Source organism: Pteropus medius, unplaced genomic scaffold, assembly GCF_902729225.1.
Source record: "Pteropus medius unplaced genomic scaffold, Ma_sr-lr_union100, whole genome shotgun sequence".
NCBI classification, from domain to species: Eukaryota; Metazoa; Chordata; class Mammalia; order Chiroptera; family Pteropodidae; genus Pteropus; species Pteropus medius.
The window spans coordinates 325,440-344,892 of record NW_024348529.1 but is presented as its reverse complement, the minus strand read 5'-3'; the positions used below and the strand labels follow the sequence as shown (position 1 = coordinate 344,892).

General features: G+C 62.4%; 1 protein-coding gene across 1 annotated transcript; it reads left to right on the top strand.

The window, feature by feature from the left end:
* The first annotated feature begins 8,363 nt into the window (after positions 1 to 8,363).
* On the top strand, positions 8,364 to 19,131 carry LOC120616397 (uncharacterized). The gene is made up of 2 exons (XM_039879769.1): positions 8,364 to 8,761; positions 18,679 to 19,131. The coding sequence occupies exons 1-2, from the start codon at positions 8,528 to 8,530 to the stop codon at positions 19,072 to 19,074; spliced, it is 630 nt and encodes a 209-aa protein (XP_039735703.1). The 5' UTR covers positions 8,364 to 8,527; the 3' UTR covers positions 19,075 to 19,131.
* Positions 19,132 to 19,453: the final 322 nt, after the last annotated feature.

The following is a 19,453-nucleotide window of genomic DNA, read 5'->3' as shown; positions in this document are numbered from 1 at the left end:
TTCAGGGAACCCCACAACGGGGACCCTCACGGGGGCCACCCCACTCTACCCCAGCGACCAGCGACAAAGGCCGGTGTGACCTGGATGGGGTGTGCTGGGCCTGGTGGGGGGAAGGAGCGTGAGGGCTACAAGCAGGCGCCTGCGGGAGCCGGGCCCGGCGGGGTCGGGGGGCCTGACCCAGGCCCCGAGCAGGAGACCGGAAGCAGGAATTGTCGACCTGGAGGCACTTTCTTGGCACACAGGACCTAATCCCCTGGCCAGCTCAGCTCTGGGGAGCGCGGTGGCCCCGTGGAGCACCGCGGACACGCCCACGCTGCCCTGGCAGGGGCGAGGGGGGATGGAGAGGCCGAGGGTGGGCTCCGGGATGAAGTCGTGCCCCTCCCTCTGTTCTCCCATGGATAAGGGACCAGGCCACGCCTCGGCGCGCACACGCTGTGACATGTCAGAGCCCCAGCCCTCCCCCAAAGAGACCTACAGCACACTGGGGACAGGGACTGTCGAGACATCGTGAGGACGACTGGACACAGGAGTGAGCTTGGAGGAGGGTCGGACCGAGCTTGGCCATCACCTTGATGTCAGCGTGTGAGGACCAGCCGAGTCCCCGGACTTGTCACCTGCAGACTGTAGGCTAAGGGTGGGTGCCATTTAAGGTGCTCTCTGTGGAAAGCTGACCCGCTCCGGGGGTGCCCCTGACGAGCCCTGGGCACCATCTCCTCGCAAGGCCGGGAGCCTCTCGCATCTGCCCTGCACAGGGAGCCGTTGTCAGGACCCCACTGGACAGCACCCTGGGGACCTCACGGCTTGTAGGCTCCATCCGCCTGATACTTCAGCGTGTGCTCCCACGTCCCAGGAAGAAGCTCACGTTCCAAAGAGGACACACAGGTGACCGACAGGTACATGAACAGGTGCTCAACCTCACTGACCATCAGAGAAACATGATCAAAGCCGCAGTGAGATACCACCTCACACCTGTCAGAATGGCCGGCATCGGAGGATAAAAACTAGAGCTGCCTTATGACCCAGCAAATCCACCTCTGGGTGTTTATCCAGAGAGATCCAAAACACTGATTCGAAAAGACACATGCACCCTGTGTTCATTATTTACGACAGCCGAGACACGGGAGCGACCGAAGTGTCCACTGACGGATGAGCGGGTAAAGGAGTGGGACATACACACGATGGACTATTATTCAACCGCAGAAAGGATGCGATCTTGTCACCTGCAACGTGGACAAATGTCGGGTCACTGCGTCGTCCGCCTTGGACTGATACGATGTCCTATGTCAATCACACCTTAAAAATAATAACAGGAAGAGCTGGCTACTCCCTGGTCGTCATGTGGCACGTGCAGCATGTGGCACACCCATGGCGCACACACCTCCGTGTGGTGCACACACCTCACCTCCCACGGTGCACACACCTCCCCACAGCGCACACACTGCCCATTGTGCACACACCTCCCATGGTGCACACACCTCCCCACAGTGCACGTATATGCACATGCATGTCTGTGTGCATGCATGTACACAAAATAGGGTGTGTGCACATGCATGCATACAGCCATCTCTGCACGTATGTGTACATAAATGCACACGTCTCTGTGAGCGTACACATGCGCATGCATGCATACATATCCATGCACATCTTTCTGTGTTATCTAACATACATGCATGTGCACACATTTGCATGTATAAGTGCATGTGCACAAGTATGTGTAAATATATGTGCGTCTAGGTCACTCTGTGTGCATGTGTGTCCGCACACATACGCACACATATACATGCACACACATGCATGTAAGTTTTTGTGTGTGCGTGTGTTTGCATGGATGTATACCTGTGCACACAATTCTGCGTGTAAGTTTATGTGCGTACGTGTACGTATGTGGCCAAGTGCTCTTGTTGGGGTGAGGAAATATGGTGACCACTCTCCCAGGCAACGTGGACGTGCATGGGAGGAGAACATTCTAGAATGCCCTGGCTGGATGAGATTAGCTATGAGGCTCACACGTGTCAGCCAGACCGAGCCAGGGGCTCACAGGAAGTGAACCCCCGGTTAAGAAGCCTGTGGGGGAGGGAGGCGCCAGCTTCCTCTGAGTCACACATGGCGTCTGTTTCCAATTACGTGTCCTGCCGCCAGAGACGGGCATGTGGGAGCGACGGCCCACATCCCGGCGAGGCCTCGGCCCCGTGCGGCCTGGGCCACCGGGAGCTGCAGGCAAGAGCCCACCGCCAGGGCTGTGAGCAATCCCGACCCCCATCCGGGGCCACTCGGCCGAATCCCTGTTTGTTTGTTATTTTAATTCTTTTAGTATTTGTGTAGCGAAATTTTTTTCCCCGTGTCCGTCTATATTTACTTGTTTGTGAATTTTCATGTACGTGCTATGCTTTTTCTTCCTGATTTATTGTGTTTTTTCACACTTGAATTAATGTTTTTATTACATTTTTCAGGCTTTCCTTTCGGGTTTCATCTCCATCGACATTTTAAATCATTGTCATAAAATGCATCGACCTAGTGTTTCCTCTGGCTCCTTGGGCTTTGTGGACGGGCTGGCAGCTCACGCCTGGGTCCCTACCGAGAGCCTCTCCAGCGACAGTGCCTGGTCCCCTCAGTGGTGCCGGGACCCCACGTTTTTATGTCCTTGTCACTCGGCCTGGTGGCTAGTTGGCTCTGTACCTTGTGACCATGGCCTCTGTCACCAGGGACTTTCTGACCCTCCCCCAGAGAACCCAGGAGGCCCCGTGGTGTGAGGCCTGGTGGCGGGCAGTGAGGGTCTCTGCCTAGGCCAGAGGCAGGAGCGTCTGCTGCCCAGCAGGGTTCCTGGTGCCTCAGCCCCAGGCCCCAGGGGTCACTCACCTTGCTGTCTCTGGTCAGGCCCTCAGGCGGTGGGGCTCCCCCTTCCTCCCTGACTCCCTGTAGGGTGAGAGATCCCAGGAGGCTGCGGCCAGGTGGCCTCCATGCTGGAAGCCACTCCCCCTGCCAAGGTCACCTTTCTCAGGCTCGTCCTGCAATGCGGAATCTTTCCAGAATCTTCCACTCTACCTGAGGCCCTTCTAGCCCCTCAGGGACCGAGAGTTTGGAAGCTGAGCTGGGACAGGCCCGTTGCCGCTGCTTCCTGTGCTCGCTGGAGTCTCAGTCAGGGTGTCTTTGAAGACGATGAGGAGGGAGGTGCCTGGTCACCCACCCTAGGGGGAGAAGGCCGGGCTGAGACCGGTGAGGGTTCCTGGGCAGTGTGCCGTGGCCTCAAGGAGACCAGCAGGTGCCTGGGGACAAGCCGACCACTCTGGCTGCTCCTGTCCTAGAAGAGAGGGTGAGCAGGCCCGCCTCGCTCACGGAGCCTCGGCCCACGCGGCTGTGGAGTGCCCGACCCCCAGGCCTGGGGTCTCACCAATATCCGCCAGGGCTGCTTCTGTGGGGGGCGGGAGCAGGCTCACCAGCCGCCCCGCCGGCCGCCTCACAGGGCCTCGCGAGGGCCTGGCTGAGGCCACAGAGGGGGTGGCACTGTAGGGCGGGCGCCTTGCTCCAGTCATAGAGTCACAGACGCTGTGTGCTGCTCCGTCCCCAACAGAGGCACGGAGGGTCCCAGAGCCCAAGGCGCAGCAGCAGCCGTGCTGGCCACCACTTGCCTGGCCTCCGGCCCCTGCAGCTCTGGGCTCTGCCGGGTTGAAGGCCTGGTCCCCTTTGGGCCCCCATGTCCGGGTCTGGCAGATGAGGGTCCACCGGCTTGGCGGGGTGACTGGCTCCCATCATCAAGAGGGAGGGGCCTTCATGCCCCGGGCGCTGCGGGGGACACCTGTGAAATCCAGGTGCTTAGCCTGGGTGCCCCCAGGCACACTTGTGTCCATCGTAACTGCGAGTGGACATGTGACCACGTGGCCTGAGACTGGCCGATTGCTTCCAGAATGAAGGATTGGGTCTCATCCCCAGGGAAGATGGGGAGGTCTGCTCAGGTGGTGGCTTCTCGGTGTGAGGGGGCCACGCAGTGGATGGCGGATGGTGGAGGAGGCGGGGCCGAGCGTCAGGCCTGGGCCCCTCTGCTGTGATGGGGGCTGCAGTTCGTCCCCAGACCTTCCTCCTCTAAGTTGCCCTGGAAGAGAGGCCCGTGGGGGTCACGGAGGGGCTGCTTGGCCGAGCGGAGGAGTAGGCCCCGCAGGGCACAGTGTGGCGCGTGCGCGTGAGCTGGGGAGCCCACACTGCCCTTCTGGACCCACCCCGGGCACCCAGGCCGCCCTTCAAGGGGACACGGCCGCCCAGTGACTCAGCCTGTGAGGATGCTAATGCGGGCCACTCGTGTGACATACAGAACCCCATGCAGGTGGGAACTGGGCCCCGACGGCTTCCTGCCCTGTCCCCTTGTCTTTCACAGATGTCCCCACCGCCCCCACCCACCCCCGGACACGCACTAACCTAACCCCGTCTGGGCTTCCGCCCCTCGAAGGGCGGGAATGGGCACCTCCGGTCATCCTGAAGGGTGGCGCTTTCGATTACGCCCGGCCACTCTGCAGTGCTTTCGAGGGAAGTCCGTCTGAACGGTCCGGTCCGTCCGGTCGTGTTAGTGCTGAGGCCGGAGCGCGCGCCTGTCAGACTCACGTGCAGCTGGACGCGGCGACCGGAGCCGCCCCCGTGTGCGTGCGCCGTCTAAGGTCCAGCACCCAGCGAGGAAGGTGCAGCTGCGGGAGGGGCGGGTGGCTCTGGAACGGAGCAGAGACTCGGTGCCAGGGAGGGCTGCTGCTCCGGGGACGGTCCTGGTCTCCCCTGCTGCTGCTGTGACCCAAATGCCACCGCCTTGCAGCAGAGGAGGGACCGGGCCCACGCAGACGCAGCAGCCGGGCCTCGCCCTTGGCCCCCAGCGTTTCTGAGGTGGGTGGGAATTTGTAGCCCACATATCTTCATGGGGCTCCTGGGAGAGTAAAATGTTGCTTTTCAAATCACTATTTTGCTGGAAATTGTCTCCCCAGATTGTGCTGTCAGCCGTGAAGCACCGTGAAATCACACCGCATTACCTTTGTGTACGATCTCGCAGAAGCTGAGGCCGCCGCTTGCAGGAGCCCCGCTCAGGGGACAGTAAGAGGGGCTTTGCTGTGGGCAGATCCGACAGGGGCCCAGGGTGGCTGACCAGCTGCCGAAGGCTGCCACGCCTGGGGGGAGGGCGGCTGGGGAGAATGACCGCACTAAGGAGGTCGAGACGCGTTTTTACAACTGGTTTAACGTTTTCTTTCTCTTGGGTAGAAATGAAACAATGTGAGAATTAAATTGTTTGCTGAAAAGCCAAAGCGACAGGTAGCCTCACCCTGCAGAACACCGCAGACAGGCGTGCATTTCTGGGCTGGGCCGGCCTGGCTGGTCACCCACGCGCGCGTGCCTGCCACGCTGCGGGAGTCCAGGAGACCTCGCGCTGTTGAGGGCGGCCTTGGCCTTGGCCTTGGCCAGCCCACATTCCCACCGCACAGCGCTTTGCTCACAGCGGGTGTCCAATCACCATGTGGTGTGCTGACGAATCACAGACACTCTGGTGTGTGTCAGAGATGTCTTGTCACAGTACACATTTGGGATTCGAAATGGTAGAAATCTGAAATTCCTTATTTAGGACAGAAATGGGACAAGTCAGCAAAAACAGCATTGGAGGAGCAGCTGGAGCCCAGGGGGCCTGTGGGGGTGGGGAACCCCCACAGGGTTGTGGCCGGGACGGCCCCGCCCTCCGGCTTTGCCACGAGTTCAAGGCGCGGCCTTCTCTGCTCCTCAGCTGCTGCCGTTCACGACGGAACAAAGGGAATAAGGGGGCGATATGTCCTCAGCACCCAGGTTCTGTGGGTTCCGGAGACAGGGGTCCTCAGCACTGGGCACGTACCGCCTGTGCCTACCGTCGGAGGCTCTGGTTGGTAGGCGGAGGGGAGGCACACGCTGTGAGCTTTGTGTTCCTCCACGAGCATCACGAGCATCACGAGCATCACGAGCAGGAAGGCACGGCGCGGAGATGCCCCCGCTCGGCCTGGAGGAGGGCGCCGTGGCCCTTTGTCCTCGGTGCTGGGAGCCGGCTCTGGAGGGGTGAGGCACGGAGCGAAACGGGCTTCGGCGAGGCTCGGTTTGGGTTTCTGGAGCCCACATCCTGCCGAGTTCCCAGCCCTAGGTGTCTGCCGGAAAAATCCAGCTGGGAGCCGCTGACACAGCTGTGTGTGTTTGTTTTCAATGTTACCAAAGAAACGAGAGGGAGAAATAAAGAAAAAAACGAAGTTTCCACAAAAATCCAAACTGACTTCAAAAACGTCTGTGTGCATGGAGAAAGGGGGAGCACTCCGCTCGCTCAGCCTGCCGGGCCCCCGCCCGCCCCGCCTGACGCACACGCGCCCCCCACCCCGGGAGCGGAAGGGCAGGCCGGTTTTTCCATGCGGGGATGGGCTGCCCCGTCTGGGTGCCAAGAGTGGTGCCAACACGCAAAGTAACTCCCAGCCGGGGCCGGGGGAACACTGCGCCGCCTGTGCCGTGAGAGCATCCATTGGAGCGAGGGAAGCCACCGCCACGGCCAGACACTGGTCTGCATTGTTAAGTGGCTATAAATAGGACGGGAGGGACTGACCGCTCCTCGCGCTCTAAACATCAGGATGCAGAGGGCCGGAGAGGAGGCGGCTTGATCTCCTCTGACTTAAAGAAAAGGCGAGAGCCAAGTGTGACAGGCCAGAGGGGCTGAAATTGACCCCACAGGACCTGACGTGGGCGCTTTCTCAGAGCAGACAGGGCGCCGGGCGCTGCCGACGCCTCTCCAGCATGGAATGGAGGGGGGCGTCCCCTTCTCCAGGCCCTGCAGGGGGCAGGGCACTGCATGTTAGGGCGCCAGGTGAGCATGCCGGTGCGCGGTGTCAGCCCTGCTGCCCGCTGGCCACTGTGGGCAGTCGCTGGGCTCTTGTCTACCCGGGCAGGGGCTTGTCACCTGCTCTGGGCCTCAGCGGATCCTTGTCTGTCACTCCCGCATGTCTGTCAGACCATGCTGATGCCTCCCAAGGCAGGGCCCCCCAAAAAGACAAAGACACAGCGCTGGCCTCAGGCACTCACAGAGAGAAGTCCGCTCGGCCCCCTCCCGCCCGCCTTTCCGGCCGCCCATCGAGATACAATGTATCACTTTAACCGTTCTGAAGAGTACCATCCGCTGGCGGCTAGTACAGTCACGATGTGCAACCTTCACCTCCGCCTAGTTCCAGGGTTTGGTCCCCCGAAAGTTGGCCTCCTACCCACTGAGCAGCAGCCCCCCTTCCCTAACCCTCATCACAGACCTGCCGTGAATTTGCCTGAATTCACACAAATAAAATCGCACAATACATGACTTTCGCACCCGGCAGTGTCATCGAGCATCATGACTTCGAGGTGTCAGCACGGTCTCCTTTTCTCAGACTGGGGGACACTGGCTGCCCCATGGACCACACCTCACTGGTCGGGCCACAGCTGGCTCGTTCCCAACCCTGGATGGACACCGAGTTGTCCCAGCTTTGGGCCCGGACGGCCTGCTGCCGCGGCCATGTGTCCCTCGGAGGCTGTGCAGCTGGCTTCGCTGACCACTGGCCCATGTGCGGCGGAGAGGCCGCCTGGCCCAGAGCTGAGCCTGGATCTCTGCGCGCTGCGGGCACCCCAGGCCCAGCGCAGATCTCACCCCGGCCTGGCCCGGCTCCAGGCCTGCGGGGCTTCCCGGGGCTTCCGGCCCATGTGGCTTCCAGGGCCGGGGCTCCTCCCTCGTCGCCAGGTGACCCAGGCTGCGGGCAGCCACGAGCCTGGGAGGAGGTGGCGTCTGCCCGCCAGCGTCTTGAGCGCACTCGGAGTCCGAGGCCCTGGGCAGCGGCGCGGACACAAGGCTAAGCTGGGGCGCGGTGGTGCGGGGGGGTCTCTCTGCCCCCAGAGTCTCAGGCCGGATGCCCAGCCCGCCCTCCCGGCCCTGGAGCCCCCGGCGTGGGCGGGCTGCCCGTGTGGGGCTCTAGCAGAGGAAAAGCGAGAACGGGCAGGTGGGCGCCGCGGCGTCTGTCGGGGAGCAGGGCCCCCACAAGGGGAGGCGCCTTCGCCGACTTCGTCAGGGCCTGTACAGTTGGGCTCCCTCAACATCGTGGGGCAGCCCTGTCTGGAGGACTGTGCCCGCTGGCCACGCAGGGTACCTCGGCTTTTCTCAGGGGCCCGTGGGGCTGAGCCATCTGAGTTCACCCCGCTGCCCAGCACCTAAACCCATTTCTCAGACAAAGTGCGTCTTCAAAGCCAGACCCAGACCCCACGCTCCATACGAGGAGGCCGTCTCCGCGCTGGAAAGCGGGGGGATGACTGCCTGGTCTGGGGAAAATCGAGATGCCTATGGCACCCCAAATAGGGGCCCAGAGTGCTGGAAGTGGTATGGAAGGGGGGGCGAGAGGCCACCCAGGCAGGGTCTGCATTTAGGGCGGAAGGAGGGTCCAGCACGGCTGGGACAGCCAGGGACTCTGGGGTGCTGAGGGGGGCTTGCCGCCCGCAGCTGAGGGCTGGCGCCGTGGCCGGTCCTGGAAGGCTCCAGTTAAAGCACATGCTGTCCTTTCCCAGAGACCGCGCTGGCCCCGTCCACTTCCTTCTCGTTCCTCCAGTGTTTGAAATGTCTGTCCTGCCATCATCATCGACGCCCACGTCAGCCGCCTTTCAAGGCCTGAGAATGACTCCTGTGCGCAAACTTCTCCTGACCACTGTCCGAGTTTATCCGCACCCACCCCTGCCCCCTGAGGTGATACACAGGGCCTGGCAAACGAGGAGCCATCGGAGGCCAGTGAGTGTCTATGGGAAGCTGACTTGTGTTGCTCTGGTGTCCTGCAGTGTTCCCATGGGACGGGCCCGGCCGGCCTCCTCGGTCAGGAGCGGAGACATTCTACTGGAGATTCCCCAGGACGCAGGCGGTGTGGGCGGGTGTGCTGGCCCCGTCCAGAGTGACTCACTGTGGTCACCCTGTGACCCATTTTCCACTGTGAGCTCTGGCTGAGTGGATTCTCATGAAGCTGCTTTTCCCCCATGGCCGGCTCCTCCCTGGCGAGTGGGGCCAGCGGCGAGCTGCAGCTGGACGCGCTGGGCCTCACGAGGGCTCTCGGGGGTGTGGGAGGGGGCGGGAGGGCGAGGCAGGCCCTGGACACTGCAGCGTCACCTGGACTGCTTTCCGCCTCCCTCCATCTCTCCACGGACCCCCAGGTCCTGGACTCCGGGTGGGCGGGGGGTGAGGATGGGCCTAGGGTACAGAGGCAGTGCGCCCCGAGCCAAGCGAGTGCTCGTCAGGGAAAGTTGGCTGCTTCCTCTCCCACGGCCTTGTGGAGGGGAGGGGGACTTGATTTTCAACGGAATTTCTTTGGAAATATAAAACATTCTGATAATTTCTCAAGACTTAGGGTGTGGTGTATACGGCTCTGCCCAACGAATGCTGTAGATGACAGCACTGTCGTGGTTTTGTGGCGGGCACATGAGGGGAGGGGGCAGAGAGGGGGCTGAACACGCAGACCCGCCCCAGACACCGGAGGGCGGGGCTCAGGAAGCCCCGGTGTCCTGGCACCCCCGCCTGTCGCCTTTGGTTACCTGAAGCGGTGTGCTTCATCACTGTCAGGCTGGGCACTGCTCCCCCAAGGTCATTTAGGGCTTGGGCCCGTGCTCGAGGTCACCATCTCCTAAGGCGGGGTCCCCAACCCCTGGTCCGTGGGCTGGTACAGGTCCCCGGCCTGTTAGGAGCCGGGCCGCACAGCCCGTGAGCAGAGGGCCAGCGAGCGAAGCTCCGTCTGTATCTGCAGCCGCTGCCCAGCGCTGGCATCACCACCTTGGCTCCGCCGCAGACCATCAGGCGTTAGTGTCATTGGAGCACAAAGGTCGGGGACCCTGGCCTGAGGGCACAGGCTCTGCAGGGCTCTCTCCAGGACAGACACAATGAGGTAGGAAGGGCCGGCCTAAAGGCTGAGGCCTGACCGCTCTGTGGGACGGGCAGCCCTGGTCTCCGCCTCGGCACACGCATCTCAGAAAGCGGCCCCTCTGAGCCCCTGAGGCGCCCTGTCCCTCCCCGTCCCCCTGAGCGAGCACAGACAGCACCGGGGGTTCGCCCGTGTTTGCGAGAGCCGTGCTGTGAATTCCGGGAAGTTGTGCTCTCACGGCGATGAGGTGCGTGTCTGTGGGCGTGGGGGGGCCTTTGCAGGCACAGATAGAAGTGGCAGGGCCACGTCACTCGTCCCGTGGATCACGGAACTCCAGCACCAGTACGAGCGGAGATGGGCCCTACTCGCTTTGGCTCGCTGTCTTCTAGGCGCACAGACACCCACCCAGCGCGATGGCGGTCGGACCTCTCCCCCTGCTGAGCGAGGAGGCCTGGATCTGTCTCTCTCGGGAAGTTCTCCGCGCACAGCGGTCCCTTCGGGCAGCGTGGAGCGAAGCGTGAGGCCCCGACGGCTCTGCGCTGCCCCTTTGCCCTCCCTCCCTCCAGCGTCCGGCACGCTGGAGACGCAGCCTCACTCTCACGGGGCTTGCAGTTGACATAAAAACGGAGTACTTCTTCTTTGATCTGTAATAGAACGTAAAGGGAGAAACTTCTTTTGAAAACTGGCTGCCCGGGAGCTGACAGCCTGTGAGGGCTGGTGGGGGCCGACCCTCTCTGGCTGAGGCTCGCGTGGGGGTCAGGCCGCAGGAGTGGGGAGCAGGCCCGAGGGGTGGTGTCCTTGGGGAAGGTGGGGGCAGGATTTCTGGGCGTACTGCACTGCCTACTGGTCTCCAGAAGTCCGAGGCCATCACGGTCACCTCGGCCCCCTTGAGGATGTGCTCTTGGTCTGGGCTCGCACTTGAGCTGAGGCGGTGACCAGCACGGGACTCCCTGCATCCGCCGCTCCCCAAGTGGGCAGGGGATTCCTTAAGGTCTCCTGGGGGATCAGACATGAATAAGCAGGACGAACCGGGCAGTGAAGCCAGGAGCACCGGGCCGGGCGTGCCATGGGGCTCTGCCTCCCGCTGGCACGTGGCCCATGTCCGGTGGGCACTGGCGACATGTGCCGGGGAGCGGTGTGACCGCAGCACAGGCTTCCTGGCGGGCAGAGGCCACCCGGCACCACCGCCTGCTCTGTCTGCAAGTCGCAGCAGCGGGGGCCCCTCACCACTGGCTGCTCCGCAAGAAGCTCCTGGTGCCGCCCGTTCCTTAAGCTTTCCCATCTGTGGGCCCCAAAGGGAGGACCGAATCTAGCCATAAATGGAAGCGTCTGGAAGGGCACAGACCACTGCCAAATGACTCAGCAGCCAAGGCACGAAAAGCAGGGCGGGCCTGGGGGTGCCAGCGCCCCGCTCGCAGGCCAGCTGATGGGGTGCCAGGGGCAGCGTGAGCCTCTGTGGACATGACACCGGCAGCTTCGACTGCCCGTCGGCCTTCGCAGAGCGCCCCCGGTACCGGGCTACATCAGGACATTCCCGGCTGGGAAAAGGACACCTCGAGCTGGACCCCCTCAGGGTCGGCCGCGGTTCATAAAGAAGGAGCTTCCGTTTCAGCCTGAGGGCTGAGTCACGCGGGCAAGGGCCAGAGTGACGGCCGTCGGGAGCTCCTGCACTCCCGAGCTGGCACCGGCGGGTCCTGAGCCGGAGGCGGATGTTTCGCGAAGCTGCTGCCGGGCCTCACTTCCGGGCTCCATGGTGGGAAGCCGGCGGGTCCCTCTGAAGTCCTGCCAGAGGGGAGCCTGGGGCTGAGAGGACTCGAGCAGAGACAGACCCTGGGGACAGACCGACCCTGGGGCTCGGGGACTCAGGCTGGTGGAGGGAAAGCACCTCGGCGTGTTACAGGACGCGGTCCGCGGGCCGCGGGCCGGGCCGGGCCCTGGCCCTGTGGACCGCAGTGAGCCTCGCCCACGGGAGGCTGCGCTGATACGCGGGTCCAACCGGACTTCGCTGTGCTGGCGATGGGAGGCTTAACGCCTTAGCATCACATGACGTGCGTCGCTTAGGCACGAATCGGAGAAAGTAGGGGCAAGACCAGCACCCCGAAAACCGAAATCGTGGCTGGGAACAAAGCCGACAGCGAAGCAGAGAAAGGGTCCACGTTCGTGGGGTGGAGGACTCGGCATCGTCAAGCTCAGCATTTTCCCCACGTCGACCTTCGGATTTCATGCGATCTCAGTCGATCCCACAGGGTCGTAGACACGGAAAAGCTGATTCTAAAATTTCCATGGAAATTCAAAGGACCTGACTAGACAAAGCGATCTTTAAAGAAGAACTAAGCCAGAGGCTTTAAACCACTTGGTTTCACCGCAGCGATAAGTGTCCGGTGCTGGCACAGACGCGCACTAACGTGTGACGACACAGGGACATATTTCCATATCACGTGTCGCATACAGAGTTAATCTTGGTAGCCAATTTTGCGGGATTAAAGCCATGACCGCATGCAGAGGGAGCGGCGGACGGTGCCACCACGTGCTGGTGAGGCCGGGGAGCCATCGGGACGCGCGCCAGCGCCTGGTGGCCTGAGGGCTCCAGCTGGCCGTGGGACTCTAACGTGGCACGATCACTGGGAAACCGCAGTTCCATGTAAAGTCAGACGTGCACATGCCCGACGAGCACCCCACCTGTTCCCTCAAGACGAACGAGACGTGTCCACACAAAGCTTAGTGTAGGTGGGCTCACGGCAGCTTCACTCATAACAGCGGAAAGTGGGAAGGACCCCAAGTAACCCCGAGTCGTCGACCCCAGGTAACCCCGAGTCGTTAACACCAAGTAACCCCAAGTAGCCCCAAGTCGTCGACAAGCGAGAGGCTGTCGTACCAAGTGTCGTGACCAGCTACGGTGCAGCAGCAGCACCAGGAGCCTCAACACACTTTGCCGAGGGGAAGGAGCGAGTCCACCCCGTCGCGTCCGGAGCAGGCCAAAGTCACCGTCAGGGACGGGAGCAGGGGAGGCGGCTGGGGCTGGGGTGGGGACCTTCTGCGCCTGAGTGGCAGCCGCACGCTGTGCTTGTTTGCGAAACGTCATCAGACTACACGCCGAAAGCACCGACGGCTCCTTTCCGGAGAACTCTACCTCAGCGAGGTGCATTCTGAAAGCCATAAAAAATGAGAAGGGCAGCACTGTCTGTGAAGCCTGAGGGGCTGAGGGACGGCCACGTGCCCTCTGCGGCCACGATGGCTGTGGAAAAGCGGGCCACCGAGGCCCTGACCTCGCGGCCTCCTGTAGGGACTCGAGAGGCAGGAGAGTCATTGTCGCCATGGCCTTGCGTCTTGGCCGGCTGCGCACTGCCGTTTTCCGTAGGGGCCGAGGGCCGGCGACAGGTAAGGGGGAGGCTGGCGTAGGACCAGGGGACCGGGGCGTGGGGACAAGGACACGACTGGACGTCACGGCTCTTTGGGAGACAAGGGCGAGTGTTTTCCATTGTGGAAAAATGCTGAGCAAGACCTGGAGGCTCTGCCGCCTGGGGGCCCCACGTCCTGCGCCCCTGCGTGCAGCGGTCCAGCACCACCCCGGGGACAGTCACCAGGGCCGGACCCAGCCGGCCGGGCCAGCGGGTCTCACACTCTGGTCCCACGGCCCACTCCACTCCGACACGGGGTCGCGGGAGCTGCACGGTTTGTGCCAGCCCTAATTATCAGTGCGTGTTACACAGACATGAACAAAAAATACCGATTTAGGGATTCGTTTCAGGTCAACAAGGGTAAACCCGTTACACGTTAGCATGAGTAACACACGTCTAACAAAAGGACTATTGTTTCCCAAGACGTGAGAGGTGAGTCTGTTGTTCCTCTCACGGGACACTTCACCCGGAGGGGGAGCTGGGAGCTGCAAACCGCTGTGAGGTGGCCGTGGGCGACACCTACGCGGGACATCGGGCCCACGGGGCCGAGAGGTGGCGTTTTGAAGACAATGGTGAATATCCTTTCTCGGACACTGACCCCTGAGAAAGGGTCGTTTATTAAAGGGTTCCTGCCACGTGGGGTCTGAACCGTGTGGAAGGGCCCTGTGCCCCTGACATTTGGAGGAGGATGAGAAGGGGTGGCCCCGCGCCCCACGGAAGGTGGACCCCAGGGCTCCGTTTTGCGGGTGAAGAGGAGGAGGAGGGGGAAGGGGAAGGCGCGCCCTCTGTCCCCACTGGCAGCCCCCAGCCCGGCAGTGATCTGCTCCAGCGCCTGGTGGCCTGAGGGCTCCAGATGTGCGTGTCCCCGTGACTCAGAGGCTGCTGGGCTGTGAGGCTGTCCCCAGGGGCCTTTCGTGCAGCCAGAGGATGGCACGCCCTGCGTTCCCTGCGAGCTGTCACCGCACTCAGCAGCAGCCTCTGAAGACCCTCTGGGGAAGGTCCCCTCGGAGTGCACGTGCCTGGGGTGGGGGAATCCCAGGCCCCCCGCGATGTGGCCTTGCCAGGAGGGGGGTCAGCCCCCAGCCTCCAGGGCCCTAAACCGGGAGGGAGAGGCGCCCCCACCTGGGCCTGGGGGGGCGTGTTCTGTGGGCAGCGCAGGGGCTCAGACGTGCCCTGCCAGAGGACTGGAGGGGCCTTCACGTCCTTGCCTGTCTCTGGCCCTCCTGGCTGTGGGAGCACAAACACTGATACTAACAGAATGTAACAAGATCGTCCGCGGCCCTGTTAAAAACCGCTGTGTGACACCTCCTCCTGGGGGCGGCGAGCCTCCGAGTGTGCATGAATTAAACGTTCTTCTGGGTGGAAAAAGCCACGTATTTAAAAATAAGAGAATGCCTGTGAATAATGCCTTATAGAGACAAGTGCAGCCCCAGCTGACCCCCTCCCCCCCGTGGGACCGAGCAGCGGTGGCCGGTGGTCGGATAAGCGCTCTTGGAAAAGATGCTGATGTCTGTGACCAGCTGTGAAACTGCAGTCAAGCCCCATGGTCAGCCTTCTCCCCGGACCTGGACCTGGACCAACAGCTGCAAACCTTCTGGAGGGGGTGGGGTGGGCAGAGGGAGGGAGGGAGGCAGCTGCTCCCTTCCCGGCCTGCAGCCTCTTCCGAGGACCCGCAGCATTTGCCCGAAATTCCTCTGGACGTCGGGTTCGCAGATCTCCGGTTGTGCAAGCTCCCATTTTTAGCCAAGGGGCCCTGGAGGGAGCTTCCTTTGGCCGAGGGCAAGCATGGCGGGGGCTGGGGGGCAGGGAGGGGAGGCAGGGGGCTCAGGGTGGGGCCCTGGCTGCTGGTCCCCAGGCCCAGAGTGAGGACGGACCCCTGCTGGCTTGGGAACCTCTCTTTGGAGCCAGAAAGCCCCCCCCAGAACTCCCCGCAGATCCAGCCCTCACCTCCTTTCCCCTCCTTGGTAGATGTGGGTCCCCGTGCCCTCTCGGAGTGAGCTGGCAGCACCCTTCCTCCCTCCTCCCTCCCTCCTCCATCACCTCTCCTCCCTCCCTCCTTTTTTAGTACAAAGTTGACAGACTTATGGATTTGTGTTGCCATGACCACAACCAGAACACAGACCGTCTTCCTCACCCCGAGGACGCTCCCTCCCGCCACCCCCGGGAACGCTGGTCTGTTCTCCGTCATCGTTCGGTTCCTTCGAGAACGCTGTGTGAACGGAGCAGCCGCCTGTGCCTCGGACGGCGGCGCACGTGCCAGCCGCCTGAGTGCGTGTGCCGGGTTTGTCCGTCCGTCCGTCCAAGGACATGGGCACCCGCTTGGCTGTAGTGCTGCTTTCTTTGCCAAGGCCGATGGTTCTGCGTCTGGTCACGGGCCGTACTGGTGCGTGGCTGTCCTTGTTTTGGCCTCAGAAAATCGCCCGGGCGGTGTCCTCTCCCATTTTCTGGAAGGGCTTTGGTAAAATGAGTGTTGGGCCAGCCACGACGGTTTCCGCCCCGGTCGCCAGCACCAGTGCTCATGGCTTCCTCGGTGCCGTCCCTCACCCGCTGCTCGCAGTTCTGCGATGACACCCCAACAGGCTCACCTCTCATTCCTGTGCCTCCTTTGGGGCAGCCCCCTCCTCCCCCAGCCAACGTCCGGCCTGCAGAGCACCTTACAGGCTGGCCCTCCCGCGCCCCTGCCCCGGCCTGTCCTCGCTGGTCCTCACTGACTCTCTGGGCCACGGCCTTCACCCTGGACCGGTGCCCTCAGCCTCTGACTGGCTGTCCTGAGCCCTGGTTTTCTGATTTATCCTCCTGGGGGCCGGGCACACGGATGACGAAATTATTCAGGTTGACGACCGTAAGAAGGCTCACCGCAGTGGGCACAAGCCGTGGCTCCCACCTGCGCCCGGCGCCCAGGCCTCACGGGAGCGCAGACCCAGGGGCTGCAGCCCACGCCTGGGCCGAGAGCTGGGGCCTCCTCCGGCCAGCTGGCCTTGCCCCGGGCTCTTCCGGGCCAGCCCTCCTCCCCAAACCCCAAGTCCCTCCTGATGTCTGTCAGTGGGGACCTTTACTAACATGTCCGCACAGGATTGCACTCAAAACAATTTCTTTTCTATTGTTTTTTAAAATTCATTTAAACATGTCCATGGAGTAACGAAGTTCTGAAGCTGTCCACCCCACGGCAACAGGGCGCAGAGGAGTTTCGTCACCCCCAGTTCCCTGCAGTGGCCCTGCGTGGACGCCCCGCCTGCGCCCCGCGGCGTTGCCCCTTCGACCCGCAGGAAGTCCTGCCGGCCAGGCGCCCTCGAGGCCTGTCCCGCGGGGCGCGTCCACACTGTCCCCGCCGCGCTGTGGCCCCCGTTCTGTGTCGTTCGCCAGTCGGGGTGACGGAATCACACCGCTACAAGCGTCACGTGCGTGTTCTCGCGAACGGGGCCTTCATCGCTCTGGGATGAATCCGGGCGTGCGTGCGGGGCACAGGGTCAGCGAGCGACAACAGCTGCGGCCGCACTGCCCGTCCCCAGGCCCCGCCACCGCGACGCCCGCTTTGTCAGCGGCTTTCGGCGGTGCTGACGGGTGTGCAGTGGTGTCTCCTGTGGCTTTAATTTGCGGTTCCCTGACGATCAGTGATCAGGGCACCGTTTCGTGCGCTCGCCTGTCCTCACAGATACCCTTTGGGGACATGTTTTTAAACTACCGTTTTGAAAACCTGGGTGGGTCTTTGTCCCCCAGGTGAGTCCGGGTGTTCTCTGGACCTCGGGGGCGGCTCGGTCAGATGCGAGCTCACTGTGCGTCCCCAAGTCTGCGGCTGGTCTTCAGCCCCTCGGCGGCGTCTTTCGAAGCGATGTTTTTATTCCGATCGAGCAGTTGTTCAGTCTCCCTTTCCTCACGGTGCCTTCGGGGCCCGGCCTGGGGTCCCAATGACTTTCTCCTGTTTTCTTCCGGAAGTCGTGCACCTTTCAGCTCCGGGGCGGGGCACGGGCCAAGTCCGTGGAGGGGACCAGCCGGCCGGCCCCAGCGGGGGGAGAGCACCTGTCCTCACTGGATGGCGTGTGTGCTCACCAAACGCTGCATTTCCAAGCAGCGACGACCCTCCAGTGACAGCCAGGGGGGCTTCGGGAGAGCCGAGTCCAGGCCCAGCGGCCTGTTTCCTTCCCGGTCAGCACAGGGCTGTCTGCCCCCGGGCCCTCCAGGGCTGAGTGGGGTGGGCTGGGATCGTCCCTTCCACGCTGAGGTCACCTGCCCTGAGCACCGCTGACCTGGCAGCGTCGGCCAGGGCAGCGCGAGAGTCTCCGGGACGCCCAGGTCCCCGTCTGTCGCCTCTGCACCCAAGCTGCAGGCCGCCTCCTCCAAGGCCACCGCACAGCCGGGTCCCCCTGTGCGGCACCCCCACTCACCGCGCGGCTCAGCTCCGTGAACCCCCGCGCCAGCCCAGACTCACAGAACCACATAACCCCGACGAGCCTTCCTCTGGGACGCTGGCGTGGCCTCCAGAACGTGAGGAGACATTTACATTTCAGGCCGATTGGTCGGTGAATATCCCCAGAGCCCCGGCTCGGCTCGCAGAGGGCGGAGCGTCACGCGATGTCCGCGCCTCGCTTCAAACCGCGACAGGTTCCGGGACTGCGGAGCCGCAAGTCCCCAGCGCCCTGCGCCCCAATCACGCGCACGGCCACGCCCTGGTGACCCGCGGCCCCTTCTGGTACCTCCCCCGCCCCCCAGTCCCCGCCCGCTGCCACCCCGAACTGCGACTCCGTCGCTCAGCATGTGGTTTTGACACCACGTCTCCTGAAGCCCAGTCAAGTCCCACGGGGTGGCCGTGTGCCGTCATCTGTCACCCGTGAGTGGGCGCTCAGGCCGGTGTCGGCTCTGGCCGTGTGAACAACGATGCTGCGGTGAGTGGCATGCGGGTTGTCACGTGGGCGCGAGTGCGTGCTCCTGCGGCATGACCCCCAGGCCAGTGCCCCAGGCCCCCAGGCCGGCGCCCCAGACGCCCAGGCCAGCGCCCCGGACCCCCAGGCCAGCGCCCCGGACGCCCAGGCCGGCGCCCCAGACCTCCAGGCCGGCGCCCCAGACCCCCAGGCCGGTGCCCCAGCGTCGGCGTCCCGACCGCGGGCTCCGCTCTCCAGCCTGGGCGAAGCCGCTGGCCGGGGCCGGACACCCTCCGGCCCATGAACAGAGTCCGGGCACCTGGTTGTTCCACATCCTTCCACTGTTGGTTTAATTTCAATCATTTCGGTGAGAGTTTAGTGATAACTCATCATAGTTTTCATTTATATTTTCCTAGCGATTATTCTAAGAAGCGCCGGCCTCCTGGGGCCGCGACCTCATGGCCTGTGCCCCTGCCCGCCCCGCCAGACCCAGCAGGGCGGGGAGGCCTCCTCCCGGCACCTGGCTCTGACCTCTGGCTTCCTTCCAAGCTGCAGGACCCTCGGGACGACATCGGGCCCCTGCGTGTAACCAAGGGTGACCGCTCTGACGCAGGGTCACTCAACCTTAACCCCTCTGGCCACGTGACCACCACGCTCACAGGCTCCGGGGCTCAGGCGTGGGCGTCCGCTGCGGCCGGAGCGGAGCAGACTCTGGCCGGACGGCGTGTGCGTCTCGCTCCTCGCCGAGGATGCGCCCACTGTCCTCGGCTCGCCGCTTCCGACAAGAGCCGGACTTGGTCCTCGTCGTTCCTGCCCCGTAAGGCGGCCGTCTTGTCTCTCTGGCTGCTTTGCACAGTCCCCCTGGTGTCGCTGGTTTTGGGCAGTTTGATTACGATGGACCTTGATGTGGTTTTCTTTGCGTTTACCCTGTTTGAAGTTTATTGAATTTTTTTCATCTGCAAGTTTTTAATCAAATTTTGAAATAAATAAAGCCATTATTTATTCAAGTGGATTTTCAGAATTCTTTCCTCTCTCCTTCTGTACTAGACCACCTGATACCATCTCACAGGTTTTTAAAATTGCTCTCTGCTTCTGTTTGCACGGTTTCTCTTACTACTGCATATGTACAGCTCTCTGGCTGTTTATTATTTTCTACTGGTGACTTGACTTTGTTATACACAACTATATATATATCCAATGTTTTCTATATATCTAGCATACCCCGATTATTTTCAATTTAATCACTTCCTTCCTGAATACATCTGTGCTGTTTAGACATTTCTGCCATTACGATGACAATGAAGACTCCTTTGTGCATATGGAT

Excerpts from the sequence above, each read along its gene's own strand:
- LOC120616397 (XM_039879769.1), top strand. The coding sequence starts at position 8,528 with ATGCTGTCCTTTCCCAGAGACCGCGCTGGCCCCGTCCACTTCCTTCTC. Across the intron at positions 8,762-18,678 it reads CGAGGAGCCATCGGAGGCCA|CTGCAGGACCCTCGGGACGA; the intron begins GTGAGTGTCTAT and ends CTTCCTTCCAAG.